Source organism: Astyanax mexicanus, chromosome 20 (assembly GCF_023375975.1).
Source record: "Astyanax mexicanus isolate ESR-SI-001 chromosome 20, AstMex3_surface, whole genome shotgun sequence".
In the NCBI taxonomy this organism is placed as follows: Eukaryota; Metazoa; Chordata; class Actinopteri; order Characiformes; family Acestrorhamphidae; genus Astyanax; species Astyanax mexicanus.
In genome coordinates this window covers 6,455,863-6,471,369 of record NC_064427.1, presented here as the reverse complement: position 1 = coordinate 6,471,369, position 15,507 = coordinate 6,455,863, and the positions used below count along the sequence as shown (strand labels likewise).

At 35.4% G+C, this 15,507-nt stretch overlaps 2 protein-coding genes across 2 annotated transcripts; both read right to left on the bottom strand.

The window, feature by feature from the left end:
* Positions 1-317: 317 nt before the first annotated feature.
* On the bottom strand, positions 318-6,619 carry mmp30 (matrix metallopeptidase 30). The gene is made up of 10 exons (XM_015604656.3): positions 6,445-6,619; positions 5,995-6,242; positions 5,095-5,243; positions 4,381-4,506; positions 4,107-4,268; positions 3,799-3,991; positions 2,932-3,059; positions 2,657-2,816; positions 2,199-2,302; positions 318-1,413 (listed from the first exon to the last, which is right to left on the bottom strand). Exons 1-10 carry the CDS (start codon positions 6,559-6,561, stop codon positions 1,310-1,312), a joined length of 1,491 nt encoding a protein of 496 aa, XP_015460142.3. The 5' UTR covers positions 6,562-6,619; the 3' UTR covers positions 318-1,309.
* Positions 6,620-10,052: 3,433 nt separating this feature from the next.
* Positions 10,053-13,566, bottom strand: LOC107197515 (collagenase 3-like). The gene is made up of 6 exons (XM_015604657.3): positions 13,405-13,566; positions 12,307-12,542; positions 11,331-11,479; positions 10,802-10,930; positions 10,537-10,698; positions 10,053-10,442 (listed from the first exon to the last, which is right to left on the bottom strand). Exons 1-6 carry the CDS (start codon positions 13,504-13,506, stop codon positions 10,420-10,422), a joined length of 801 nt encoding a protein of 266 aa, XP_015460143.3. The 5' UTR covers positions 13,507-13,566; the 3' UTR covers positions 10,053-10,419.
* Positions 13,567-15,507: the final 1,941 nt, after the last annotated feature.

The following is a 15,507-nucleotide window of genomic DNA, read 5'->3' as shown; positions in this document are numbered from 1 at the left end:
GGGAAAAAACACATTCACTTTAAAAGTGAGTATATTCTTTATATTTTTGATAAATTAATCTTTTATTGTCAACCTTATTATAATACTAAAGTTAAAAACTATAAAAAGCTACAATCGTATCTATCTTTTATAAACCTTACAATATCTTTAAGAAAAAAATAACTTTTCAGGTCACACTTCCTCTGCCTCTATTTTTGTTTACTTACTTACTTCTTGATTTTGAGATTTTAGTGCTTTTTTTTCTTGTTTCTGGTTTTCAATGTGATTTTTTCTTAGTCTATTAGTTTATTATTATTTAATAAAAAAGAGTACCAGTCAAAGGTTTAAACACTGTTTTATTTAACATTTTTTCTTTTTATTTCTTTAGAGAAAGAAATATCGTAAAAACAATTCTTAATATTAAAGACAAGAAGACAAGAGACACATAAGGAATCAGAAAACTATTTCAGGTGACTCTACCTCATATAGACACTGAGATTAACATACCAAGAGTGTGCAGATCTGTCCTTAAAGATAAATGTGCTACTTAGAAGAATCCAAACATAAAACATATTCTAGTTTGTTTAACACAGGATATTAATTTACAATGTAAAAAATTATAAAAAGAAAGAAAACACATTGAATGAGAAGAGGTGTATTGGGACATGCGTCTTTAATCACTGAATTAATTTGTTTTATTTCATAATCTTTCCACATGTTAGGGTTAGAATTAACTTAACTTAATTATAGGTGGAAAAACACTAACATTGAATTGTTAGTAGATTTAAAAGTATTTAATTTTTTACATTTACTTTAAAAGTAGATTTGCAAAAGATTTTATTCCAAGAATTTCGATTGGTCCATTCATCACAAAAATTGACACAAAGTTAACATTGTGATTCACATTAGTTAGATGTTAGATAGTCTTTATGAGTACAACAAAAAACATTCATATTAGCATGTGCAAAAATAATACACAATAAATATGTTTTATCAATATGATATTGGAGAGAATTTGTTCACAGTATGTTCACGTTTTTCCAAATGAAAACATAAAAAAAACGACTCATTGTATGCATGTAGGCATATTTAATAGAAATGTATCATTTGTGTAAAAGGTTGTTGTTTAAAAAAAGATATAAAAAAAATTATACACATACATTCTATTTACAGAAAAAAATCACAGTACAGATACAGGATACATTGTATGTTCTTCAATAATATAAAAATACTAACACTAACAAAATAATAACTAGTAGACTAATACTGAACATTGAGATCAGATGTGATGGTCAGACCTAACACATATCTGTTCAGCTTAACACTGAGTTTAGTAGCAGTTCAACCATCCGTAATTCAGAAGAACCCGTTGGACTTTTCTGGAGCTGTACTCGTACTCTGATTGCTGGGCGCCATTGGAGAAGTAAAGATAACCTAAAAAATAAAGAAAAATAAAATTATAGCAGGTTATAAAGGTTATAAATGTGTTTGTACATGAACTGTATTACGGTGTACCATAGTTTCTGCACTTTAAGGCGCACTTAAAATCCTTAAAATCCTTTAATTTTCCCAAAAATTGACACTGCCCCTTATAATGAATTCTACCAATCAGGCATTAAAGAGAAGTAAAACCACACAGGAGTACACAGGAGTTTCAGTTTAGTTCTCCATAAACACTGGAGCAACATTAGCATTAGCTAACCATGCTAAACACTCGCTCTTTCATTGCCCTGGCTCAGTGCTCCTCAGTGTTGCACTGTTGAGCAGTTAGCAGTTAGCAGCTAATGCTAATGCTCCAGCCTTAGTGCTGGAGAAATTAGATAATATTAGCTTACTGTAAATAAATGGAAGCGCCAAATAAACAGTTTTCAGGAGAGAAATGTGTGTAGATTAATATCCAGCGCTCGTTTTACTTTAAAAGAAAGTGTTTTTTTCTTTAGTTTTACAGTTTTGTTCACTTAGCTTAGCTTTACTTTACTTAGTTAACGTACCCCCCCACCACCACCCATCAGTGAGACCTGCTGAATTAGAAAGAAAACATTGTAGTGTCGCCTAATGTGCCTTATAATCCAGTGCGCCTTATGTGTGAAAATAGACCACATAATAGACATTTTTGATAGTGCGCCTTATAATCCAGTGTGCATTATAGTACGAAAAAATACGGTATGTGTGGGACTTTTAAATAGTATTTATCAATGTACTAGTTTTACTGTATTTACCAAAGTTTTCAAAAGCAGCATCCACCCTGGAGCCGATGCCAGGGAAATCTTGCTGGATGGATTTGGGGAAACCCGGGTCCATTTTTCCAGTTCTCTCATTGAAGCTAAGCAAATATAAAAAGACACATATTTATTAGTGTTGTCAACATTAATGCGGTAACACATGCAATTAATCTGGAAACTTTGATGTAATGCTGAGTTCAGAAAATAGGTTACTTTTTGTTTATATTTATATATTGATTACACACACACACACATACAAGTTGTTGAAAGCGGAATATGGAGCTAGAGTTTATTTCATCCATTAAAGCTCTCAATTATTTTTCTGTTGTATATTATACAGTTTTTAATTGTCTTTTAATTGTCACCTCTAATATTTATATAATACAACAACTACCACTACTACTACAGAATCTTTAAATAAACAGAATTAACCTGTTAAGTTACTGATTTATTACCTCCAGTAATTACTGCCCACAAAGAACAAAGTCCGGCCTGTTGATTCCACATGGACCGCAGCGTCGACCTTAGTCACTGATGCAGGAAAGCCAAACCGGGAGATGGGCTGAGGGTAAGCGCGAGGAGAGACGTAGCCTCCTACGGTCCAGTACTGCTGACCTGCACAGTCACACACAAACACAAACAAATATATCAGGAATTAAGAGCAAATTCAAATAATAATACTGTCTGTTTTAAATATTCAAGTCATAAAAAATAACAAATTAAATCATACCTTTGAAAAGGAAGGTGAAGCCTCGCGATTTGAGCTCATAAGCTGCATCGACTGAAGTCAATCTGGGCCACGTGGCTTTAATTCTGATCTGCCTGAGGGTCCTGCTGCCTGTTTTCTTCCAGTAGTACCTTACAGTGAAGAGAAATACGTTCATATGAATTTGCATATATTTTGCATATATTTATTATTATTAAATTTTTATTAGGAGCACTAGCCACCTTGTTTCACCATGCACTCCTCACAGAGTTTGTTTCTTGGGACTGTGTGTTAGAATTTCAAGTCATTTCATATTAAATGAATTATTGTCATATTGTATTCAAGTGAATGGAGTCTGAAGTAGCTACTGCTGTGGATATTGACCCTTAAATAGCTAGCTCTGCTAACCCAACTTTCCAACAGGCTGATTAACCATATTCATATCTCCTTCGTTATACCCGAAAATTGCTGCAAACCGCCCAATGGAGCTAAACAGCTAAAAACTGATTTAGGGCGCATCGGTGTGTCTTTGCTAATCCTGAGGCCACAAAAAATATGCCTTTCAAGTCTCAAAACACACTAAAGGCATGTACTAATTCTCTTATTTAATTATGAGTATATATTTGCGCATAAGGTAAAATAAACCAATCAGTGTGCCAGTTGAAATTCTCTTTAAAAGCCAAGTGGGCTATGACTTTGGCGCGTTTGTATCATAACAGCGCAGCACTTTTTTTGTGGGAAAAGGAAGGTGTTGTCGAGCCCCATCATATTGGCTGAGTGATTAGATAATGGAGCTTGGATGATAAGATAAACAGGGCCTTTCTAATGAAGTTTTTGATGATCTCATATGTATATACATTATTACGCAACATTAATGTTTTTGCAACTTACTCATTTTTGAAGAAATACAGCTCCCCCTTTATTTTTGTTGCAGCGTCAAACACCAAGTCCCTCCTGCAGGCCTCTGGTGGGTTTTTAGTTGGAGGCTCTGGTCTTGGTTCTGGTTTGGGCTGAGGTTTTGGCTCTGGTTTGGGCTGAGGTTGAGGATCAGGCTTGAGTGGAGGATTTGGTGATTCACGAGCACCTAGCAGATCATTCAAACAGAACTTCAGATAAATGTACAATATAAAAATACTATATTTCCCTCCACTGACTCTAAATTTACTGAATAATTTCTATTAAAAATGAATTATATCCACCATAAAGAGCCTGGACACCATTCTTGTCGTCCAATGGCAGCTTGTATCCATTTGTATTCACATACTGGTACGTGGGGTACATGAGGGCAGTGGGGTCTTTTGAGTGATCCAGTCCGAGAGCATGACCGAACTCATGGGCAGCCACCAGAAGCAGATTTATCCCTGAAACAGATTGTGTCCATATACATCTATAGCTTTACAGCAATCACAATTATATCTGAAGTTGTTAATGTCAATTAACTGCTGGGGGTGAACTGTGTTCGTGTGTTTGTACCTCTGGAGCTCAGTGTCCAGCTCTCATCCTCATCAAAGTGAGTATCGCCTCCTTCATCCGGGGCTGGAGACATGGCATGGGCTAAGACTCCACTGGGACCATCGAACGGGTAAAAATCTCCATGATCTGGACAAAAGTGTACTTTTGTTATTCAATGGCACTGGCTTTTGCAATTGGAGTACTATCATAACACGTATGAACATATAAAATATCTATAATATTAAAGAAATAGCTTAGACTTTTTAAACAATTGAACGGTTAAAATCTAAAACAAAGCCATTCATAGTTGGTTTGGTGTAAAACAATCCATTTTTGGATTTGGTAGTTGGTTTTGGCCTACAATGTATATTTTAAAATTCGTTTTTTTAAAAAAGGACATGAGCTTTGTGTTGTAGAATGGTACACAAAAATGATTTGCCACTATTTTACCACCAGTAAAATTTCAAAACTTCACTGCTGAGTTGAATAATATAGTGTTACGAATATATAGCTGTGTTGTTATGGGTCATCTCAGAATATAGTGTGTAATTTTGTCTACAATCAATAAATTCACACCAAACCCACAACCTGAATGGCTTGGTTTACATGGCAATGACAGATTTATTCATTGAATAAGGCAGTGGACCAGTTCTATTGGCTCAATCATCATGAAGAACAAAATAAAAGAAACTGATTAAAACTGATTGATTCCCTGGCTGTGGAGAGTTCACCTACATCTGGCTTTGAAGAGAATCATGATGTCGGCCGTGCCGCTGTAAATCTGCTTGAAGTCTAGCGGAATGACGTCGCTGTAGAGCTTAAAAGCCTGGGCGATGGTGGCGTCCACTTCCCTCTGGCTCAGATCCGTTGTGTACTCAGTTATTCTAAAATGAGATTAGAACAATACAGAATGTAAAGATACACTGAGGAGCAATAGTAAAGCAATGAGTATTATATATCAGTCTTGTAGATGGTATGAATAAAAGTCAGTATAAAGCAACATTATATAATATTTGAACTTTAATATAGAAGCTTCAGAATTATGATGATGCCCCAGTAAATGTAAAAACGATAAAAGTATCAATCATGGCCAACCACGCACTATGGAATCTTTGTGACGTGGAAAAAAACAATGCTCACAACAACTCTGTAACCATGTTGATGTAAAATCCTGCAATTTAACTCTCCTTCCCCAGTCTACATGCTTCTTTCACTTCAGATGCTGCTTCTGTATCTCACAGCTTGTTCAGAAATGCATGTGTAAAGTTTGAGGTGCTTTAGAGGTGGCTCAAAGTGCGAAACGCTGTAATGTCATCAGTACAATCACATGTATTAAAATACATAAACTATATGGACAAAAGTATTGTGATGGCCGCTTTCCAAAAATACAAAAGCATTGCTATGACAATTTTATTTCTTTCAATGACAAGAGCATTATTGAGGTCAGGACACTGGATGATCCCAACTCATCCCTAAATCTCTCCCAAAATACTGGATGGTGCATCATCATTCCAGAGAACACAGTTCCTCCAGTGTCCCAGAAAGAGATTAAGCCTAGTCTTGGAATACAAAGTTTCCATTAAAAGGAGAATTTACTCAGAGTGAGAGAGATGTATCACTGGAACTAATGTTTACCTGTATGTGATGGTTTTCTTCTGCCATTTGGGCTTGCCTTGGAAATGGCCAAAATTAGATGCATCAGAAACTCCACAGCGTGGCTTTTTCATCACGTTTATGGTGTTTGTGTCCAGCTTGCCGGTCACCTCCAGCCCAAAGAACTCCTGCATTTTCTTCAGAACAGTCTCAAAGTCCTCCGTGTTCACTCGTCTCCCAGTGGAAGAAGCAGAAATCTTAGAGTTTGAGTAGAATTGCTTCAGGTAGGCCTGAAAAAAAAAGATTACCATTAGAACAACAGAAAAAGGAAAGCCTGTCTTTATAATGTCACATGCTTGTACTCTATAATGTATTTTGTTTGTATCTATACTGAAAATACTTGAGTATATACAAGCTCATACCAGTCATTATAAGGTATCACAATGCATTATGAATGCAGGATTTACAGAAAGTGTTAGCAGAAGTTATTACCTCAGCTGCTTCTTGCTCTTCTGTAGGTGTGGGTTCCTGTATGATGCTGGGTGGAGCTCCATTACAAAGCACCAAACACAACGCCAAGGTCAGTGTAAGCAGTGTTGTTCCCTCCATCCTCTCACTGTCTTCTTCTCCTCAGCAGAGGAGCTTATATCTCCGGATCCGTCCCACTCTTACATAAGGTGTAATTTCCCAGAAAGCAGCTCTGAAATTGGAAATTTCAGCAGCTCTGAAATTGGAGGACCCTTCAGCATTGTCCCTGTCTGAACAGGCCCAGGTGTCAGAATGAATGAAGGAGATGTTTTTACTTGTGACGCAGATGGAGGGGCTCCATTCAGATGCATATGTCTCCATCAGCAGGCAAATACCTGAGACCGGCTGTTTACCATATACAGAACGACCAGCCTTTACTCTTATTTCACACCACATTCACACATTTACACTGTATCTGAATAGACAAAAGCCTTTTATAGATAAACAGTGCTTTGGTGATGTATATATTATCAAATAATCCTAAATATTTTTTGTAAAATGTTCTTTTATATTTATATATTATTATACTATAATAAGCATAACAAAATATCTAAAATCTCTTTATAAACTGTTTATTAATTAAAGATTGTAATATTCAAATAAAAGCAAATTACAAAGTTTTCACAAAGTTGTATGAAAATAAAAATTAAATCACCTTAAGTTTGTCTTACGCATTTGTATTATTTTGTCTAGACCTCTCATAATAAAACCATAAAAAATATCAACTTACCAAATATGAATGCCCCAGTTTGACAACATAGTCAAAAACATTACATTTACTTTATTTATGTTTTATTTATGTAGAATTTTTAAGCGTGCCTATATACAAATAATTCCACTTGTCTGTTTAATGCTGTTTAAAGGTTAAACATATTATGCAAAACTCACTTCTTGCATGCATTTAATCAAAATAATCATGAGTGCTAAAAAAAATTGTTGATAGATTTTAGTGTCAGGAATCGTATCCTTCTATAAGTTATTCGGATGTTTGGATGCCATTATTGTGACAAAAAAAAAAAAATAAGGAAACCTGCATACAACCAATCTGGCACCACCACTCACTCATCCACCCCTATCAGAGCCCCACCCACTAGATCAGTTGAAGAAACAACATTTAGGTCTGACCATTGAGACCCTTGGACAGTACACAGCAGAATTAACCAGCAGACTTTGTCTAAGGGAGGGATCTGTACCTACTGTCTGGATAAGGGAGATGTGAGTACTGTCAAATAATGAGTTTGTTGAGCATAAACTAGCTTGTTCGTGTTTTGCCATTCAGCACAAGCTAAAGGCCACACTAAGATGTGGTAAACACTCAAACAGCATTTACACAGCTTATTTGCATAAAAGTGACAAAGCCCTTAAATGGCTCATTCTGAAAGGGAATGAAACTAGTAAGAATTGAGCTTGTGAGATCTTTACTTGTCTTTATGTGAGAGTGATTTTGTGTAAAGATCTTTTTTTTTTTGTGAAAAAATTTTATATAGTCCCTAGACCATTCTTATTATTCTTATTCTATCACCAGCATTAAATGGTCTTAAACTACAATTTACATTATTTTAGAGTTTGGTTCCAGGCTGCTACTTCTGCTTGAGTTAGCATTTCAATGAAGTAATAGCCATCGAATAGCTTTTGTCCGGTTTATGGCCACTTGGATATGAATGATGGAAATGATGATCTGGAATTCCGACATAGTAATTTAAGGCTTAACTACGTAAATCCTTGTAATCCTAGAGTCTGAACACTCTGTGTGCCAGTCAGGACGTAAGCATGTCCTGCGGCTGTTGCCAGAGGAGTTTCTACAGGTGATGTGCCTCAACATGACCGTGGGTCGGATGTGTGTCTATAAATGGTCACGGGATCCCCTCTGGTACAGCAGGTAAATACGGGTAGTGGTGTTATCAGGCAGCTGTTTCTGTATAGAGATAAAGCTTATCCTGAGGGGGCTTTCTGCTTCATATCATCTAAAAACGAGTAGAATCAGATACAGGTAAAGGCCAAAGATAAGTGTTACAACCCGGTCTGGGGTCATGAGGGTCGTAAGGTAATGAGGGTGGGCTCACTCACCACAATCTCTTTCACTGTACACTGTATAAATGTATAAATTGGAACAATTTAAATAAAAAAAGAAGAGTGTTGTGAGGTGAGCGAAGGCAAAAACAATTAATAAAAACACTACTACCTAAACCTAAAACTGAAGATCAAGAGAAAAAGTAGCAAACAAAATGACACAATTATCTGTCACACTTTTGTTCTGTTCCTTGCTCTTTCTGGTCTGTCTATGGCTCTGATTTTGTTTCTCCATTGTCACCACTCTAGTCAATTCTGTTTCCACCGGTCTTATTTTTAACTTCGCCCCTCATTACCTTCCTAAGGTGTTTCTCAGCCCTAAGTTTTGTAAAGTATATAGCCCCTTTGTTTCAGTGTTTCCTCTGACTGGTCTTGTGCGTGTTTCACATCTGTATGCTTGCTCTATCCTTGTTTTCTGTCCTAGTTATTCCTCATTCATGGCCATACCATGCACTATGGAATTTTTGTGAAGTGGAAAAAACAATGCTCACAGCAACTCTGTAACCCTGTTGATGTAAAATCCTGCAATTTAACTCTCCTTCCCCAGTCTAAATTCTTCTTTCACGTCAGATGCTGCTTCTGTATCTCACAGCTTGTTCTGAAATGCATGTGTAAAGTTTGAGGTGCTTTAGAGGTGGCTCAAAGAGTGAAACGCTGTAATGTTATCAGTCCAGTCACATGTATTAAAATACATCACCATAAACTATATGGACTAGTTTGTGTTTGTGATGGCCGCTTTCCAAAAATACAAAAGCATTGCAATTTTATTTCTTTCAATGACAAGACCATTATTAAGGTCAGGACACATTGCCAAGTCCTGTCTGTTTATCTTGTTTTGTGTTAAATTTTTAGTTTATTGTTTTTCTTTGTTTATTAAATTACTTGCATTTACCACTAACATACAAACAAAATAATTCAGCATTCAAACCTACAATCCTCTGATCATAGTAAGAGTGCCTTAGTCTGCTGGACCACTCAGAGCCATGAAAGTTATCATTTAAAAAAATACAAGACTTATATTCATTATATGAATAATGAATATACTCTGTTATGTATATTAAACGTTATTGGTTATATAACATTGATGTTCAATGTGTGAAGTGGAATAAATGCATTAATGTATTTGAAAGGTTTCATGTTTAAAATGTATGTCTGTAATTATTTTTCAGATATTGTATTAGACCAGCTGGTGTGGAAAAATATGTACCACAGATCATTTATTAGAGGCATAATAATGTTCAGAAACTCAAGATGTACATTTACAGTCACAAGTCTGGACACACCAAAATGTTTGTGTTTTTTCATCGTTTTTAATATGTTCTGCATTGTAGATTAATACTAAAGATAAAAATCTAAATAATAAAAAAATCTAAATAATAAAAGATACTAAAGATAAAATAATACTAAAGAAAAAAAACATACATTATTTACGCAATAAGCAAAAAAGTGTTAGAGAAACCAGAATATGTTTTATATTTTACATTCTTCAAAATGCAGGACTTAAATAATTAAATAGAGTCAATGTCTATAGCTGTGCCACAACAATCTACTGTTAGTACTGAAATGTATTGAAATCACAGTTCCTCTAGTTCTATCTGAAAATAACAGAAGAATCAGAAATGAAATATTTTCAGCAAAGGTTTTTATTTTATAATTCAGTCTTTTAAAAATCAATCAAAAAATGACAACACTAAAATTATTAGTAAATCATCTGACTAATTCATAAATAATCAAATAAAATAAACGATAATTATAATGATTCAATAATTAAATTATTACTTTAGAGAGGTCCATGGCCTCAGTTTAAAGAAATTGATGACTATATAAATAATAAGCGCAGCAGTTAGCACCAGAGGTGTCTAGTGGTCATCAGGCGCTGATTCTCCTGGGGCCTGGAGGAATAAGTGAGATGTTAGTAACATCACTACAGTATCACTACAGTTCCTTTACACTGATAGACTCCCACACACCACATACTGTGCTTACCATAGAGAGACTGGATTCCATTGACGTCGTCTCTGGGAAGGACGAATGTGTTTGGGTTCCTGAAGCTGTATGACGGGAACATGAGAGCCCCGGGGACGTTGGAGTGATTGAGGCCCAGCGAGTGTCCGAACTCATGAGCCGCCACGATGAACAGAACAAATCCTACAGAGGGAACATGGGTACTTCATCTCTAATATCTCTAATAATGAACAAATCTGATCAAAAACTCCTATATAAGTGTAATGAAAATAACTGCAGGTTTTACCATTGGGTGAAGTGAAGGTGAAACGCTCATCATCATCAAAATGAGCATCTCCACCGATTCCAGAAGCAGGTGAAAAAGCATGAGCCAGAGTTCTACCTGGTCCATCAAAAGGGCTGTTATCTCCATGGGCTGTGAGGGTATGAAAGATAAATCACTATACTGTGTATTACATTATGTTATATACACAGATTAATCCTAAGATTATAATCCAAAAGTATTCACATTCATATAGTATAGAATACCAGAGTTTATAATATAGTATAGATACTAGAGTTAAAAATACTTCTGAAAAAATTGAAGAAGTATCAACTCAAGGTTTTTACTTAAGTAAAAGTATAAAAGTACTGGATCCAAAACTACTTATAGTATAAATTAGAAGTAATATAAGGTAAAATGTTAATATTCTAATGTTAATGTTGAAACATTTGGGATGCACTAAGCTCCCTGTTTGAACTTTCAAGATTTAGAATAATTGATAACCTTTATACTTGCATTATTAATATTTGTGTATTCATTTTTGTGCAGTTACCTCCTCTTCTGAAGGAGATCATGATGTCCGCCACGCCACTGTTGATGCGGGTGAATCTGAGGGGAGTGACGTTAGCCCAGACTTGCAAAGCTCTCATAATAGAATTGTCCACCTCTGCCTGAGACATATCAGGAGTGTAGTTTTCAATCCTGCAAAAAAAAATCCTGTGGTCAAGTGTATGAAATGGGATCCTAATGACTTTTTTTTTTTATTTAGTTTATTTTCTTTTGCTTCTTAAATAACAGGCCCTGTATGAGTTGCTCAACTAGGAACGAGAAAGTTTTGTTCACAAGTTCCATGTTGGCCCCACCTATAGATGTCATTGATGGTACAAAGAGGGGTTGACCCCTAACCCCTTTGCATAGGCCCATATGTCAGCTCTTCACTCTTATAACTACTTTAGTGCCACAACTTTACAAGCCCTACAACTGAACCCTGTGGGATGCCACAAAGTGCATTTAACTTATCAGTTACCAAATTATTCATAGAGAGAGAGAGAGAAAGAGAGAGATGCATGTCCAACCAATGTATATTCTGCATGACCAGAGACATTCATGGAGAGTCTGTCCACTTCTTGTGTACCCTTTATATCATTAAAATGCAAGAGGAAACTTGTGAGTAAGTCCTTAATAAATAGGGTTGAATTAGAATAGAACAGAAAATAATAATGAACTTCTTTGTCTGGGATTTTACTTTGATTTTATAAAGTATAATTACGTATTTTGTTAAGAAGACAAAGAAAAGCTATGTGTATATTTAAAAAAAAGGGTTTAAGGTAGTAAAAACACTAGCATTGCTGCAGCTGTGAGCTGACTGGTTGGTAAACTGGGAGTAACTTCTGAATAATTGTAAATCTTTGTAGTTATATTGATAATATGGAATTTAGGAAGCCAATCTGGGCCACTGTAACAAAACATCCCAGTACATCTAGCCACTAGCCAATGTTCCACTTATACCAAGCTAGCCATGTTCTCACCTGTACGTTAGCTGGAACCTGGGCCATCTAGTACCAAATGTTGAGAAACGAGCAGCATCTGAAACACCACAGCGGGGCTTCTTCATAGCCTCCATTGTCTTCGGGTCCAGATTTCCAGTCACATTAAGTCCGAAAAACTTCTGCATCTCAGCGATTTTCTGAGCCATCTGATTAGCCCCAGTTTTGGCTTGGCGTGCAGTCGGCTCTGCCAAGTTGTAGAACTTCTTCAGGTAACTCTGGTGAATAAAATAGGGAAGCTATACTGTAACAGCTAGAGACTGTCAGTGTGACTGCTAAGGTGTTGCTAAGTGGTTAAATGTGGGTGATAGAGCTGTGTACATAAACTTTTAACTAAATGTTGAAGACCAAAACATTTGGTTAAATGTTGGAAAGCAAATAATAAATAATAAAGCTGTGGCTACAAGCTTTTGGATAAATGCTGGGGAATACAAATACGTTCAGCTTATCAAGCAGCGTCCTATATGAAAACATTAATCAATATGGGGGAAAAAATAACCATATGCATTTTTGTTCAGGAACCTTAATCATATCAGTTCAGTTGATAAAGCATAAAGCATACAGCTACATCATTAGTTAGCAGCAAAAGCTTTTATATCCCAAAAAAAGCTACCTACTGGGACCACACCGGACTTCCCTGACTTTGCTGATCGTGTGCCGCTAGAGTGTTCCCGCTCCCCCAGTTACTGATTGTTTCCACCTGGCATATCTAGTATAAATATCCCTCAGTTCTCAGTGCTCTGTTCCCTGCCGAGTATTGAATATAGTTATTTAGCTCTTCTACAACGTGTTTCCTTTGTTTACTGCCTTTGTTCCTGACTTGTTCTTGTTTCTGACTACCAATTTCTCTCTCTATTGGTTATATCCGTTGCTGAATTATTTTTGTATTTTTGATAACTCTTTCGCCTTTGCCCTCTCTTTGCTGGATTTACTATGTTTGACCCCGGTTTTGCCTGACTATTGACCCTGTCTGTTTTATATTACTCCTGTAAACTGTGTGTTTGATATCTGTGAGTGTGTCTGGCCTGCAAGACATTGTTTAAAAAAAATATATATATATATATATATATATTACATTACCTCTGCAAAGGCCTCATCACTGTTAGCCTGGCGTGTTATGGGAACCGAGTGGACGGCAACCACCAAGCCAACCAGAACGCAGAGCTTGAAATAAGTCTTCATGTTTCCTCGTCCTCCTGCTGCTGCTGCTGCTGCTGCTGCTTGTATTTCGGTGAATGGAACAGGGGCTTATATACATTTTAAAACAATGGACAGCTAAGCAAGAGTCTTACTCACACTCTCATTATTCATTAGGAAACCCAGATTAGGGCTGATGCTCACACCCAAGCATATTCATTTAAGGAAGTAAATTGATATTTTTATTCATTCTTTCATTTAGGTTCAGTAAAATGTATCTTTACTTTACTTCCTCTTCCTCCTGCAGTGTTTAGAATGCATCACAAGGACATTCTCCTTCAGTTAATTCACACTAGTACAGTAAAAACTAAATAGTTCCATTTAAGGCTCTCTGGTGCCCCTGTGCTTTACTCATATGATGCATCCATAATTTGACTTAACCAATCATGAAGTGTCTGATTTTTTTTTCCTATTTGTCCCACAAAAAAAAAAAGCTATTTATTTATTTAACAAGAAAAATAAAAGACCAAAGACAATAAGGTATTAAGAGCTCCTTCCCGTGTGATGACTCTGGCTGTGTCCTATTACTTACTACACACTAATTGTATGACAACTAATACAGTATACTGTATATTAATCTTAATACAGGCAAAGTGCATACTTTTTGTAACTTTTTGTTAATTCAATGACAAGGAAGAAAAAAGCTGCAACATTATATGTTAATATAAGTTAAGCAAGAGTCTTACTCACACTCTCATTATTCATTAGGAAACCCAGATTAGGGCTGATGCTCACACCCAAGCATATTCATTTAAGGAAGTTAATTGTTATTTTTATTCATTCTTTCATTTAGGTTCGGTAAAATTTATCTTTACTTCTTACTTAATTAATCATGTAAAAAAAGGTTTTTCTTTATTTAAAGTAAATTACTTATTTAAATATTTATGTCACTGTAATGGTGTAGACAATGAATTCATGTACAATGTAAATAAAATAGCAACAAACTAGACAAGAAGCAGTAGGTTATATGTTTAATCAATGGCAATGACAAAAATAAATTTATAAAATAAGTAATAAAAAAATTACCTAATTTAAAATTTATTTTTTTCTTTTTTTTTTGAGAAAATACTATTAAGAATTATGTTAATATTAGTGGTGTAAATTGATTAAATTAAAACAAAATTCTGTAATTAATCATAATTAATCACACATTTTCCTCTTTTTAAGAGTAAGCTTTTAATAATGGGTATTTAAATGTGTGTGTATGTGTGTGAAAGAGAGAGCTTTTTATAGGTATATGTTTGAGTAAAATGAACATTGTTGTTTTATTCTGTAAACTACAGACACAACATTTCTCCCAAATTCCAAATAAAAATACCATTGTCATTTAGAGCATTTATTTGCAGAAAATGAGAAATGGCTGAAATAACAAAAAAGATGCAGAGCTTTCTGACCTCAAATAATGCAATAAATAATAATAATCATAAAGTTTTAAGAGTTCAGAAATCAATACTTAGTGGAATAACCCTGGTTTTTAATCACAGTTTTCATGCATCTTGGCATCTGTTCTCCTCCATCAGTCTTACACACTGCTTTTGGATAACTTTATGCTGCTTTACTCCTGGTGCAAAAATTCAAGCAGTTCAGCTTGGTTTGATGGCTTGTGATCATCCATCTTTCTCTTGATTAAATATTCCAGAGGTTTTCAAATTTGATAAAATCAAAGAAACTCATTATTTTTAAGTGCTCTCTTATTTTTTCCAGAGTTGTAAGTCGCAGTTTTCCTTTTTTCTTTTGTTAGAAGAGATAACAAACAACTATAGTTGTTATACTATAGTATACTAGAGCAGGATTATCCCTCACTACCTTTAGGGACATCTGAAGACAGAGCTCTTCAAAGAGCACTTAATCTCCTAACACCTCTAACAAATGAACAACTTCTAACCTCGTTTCCTTCTTCCCCTTCTTTCCTCCTCTATCCCACTTTTCCCCCTGTTTTTGTCTCGATCGTTTATGTCCTCTATTGCTAAATGTACATCATCAATC

Coding starts and splice junctions, on each gene's coding strand:
- mmp30 (XM_015604656.3), bottom strand. CDS start 6,561: ATGGAGGGAACAACACTGCTTACACTGACCTTGGCGTTGTGTTTGGTG. Junction 6,243..6,444: donor AAGAGCAAGAAGCAGCTGAG/GTAATAACTTCT, acceptor TTTTTTTTTCAG/GCCTACCTGAAGCAATTCTA. Junction 2,303..2,656: donor GTGGGCAGTAATTACTGGAG/GTAATAAATCAG, acceptor ATATTTGCTTAG/CTTCAATGAGAGAACTGGAA.
- LOC107197515 (XM_015604657.3), bottom strand. CDS start 13,506: ATGAAGACTTATTTCAAGCTCTGCGTTCTGGTTGGCTTGGTGGTTGCC. Junction 10,699..10,801: donor CACCTTCACTTCACCCAATG/GTAAAACCTGCA, acceptor TTCCCTCTGTAG/GATTTGTTCTGTTCATCGTG. Junction 10,443..10,536: donor TGGAATCCAGTCTCTCTATG/GTAAGCACAGTA, acceptor TTATTCCTCCAG/GCCCCAGGAGAATCAGCGCC.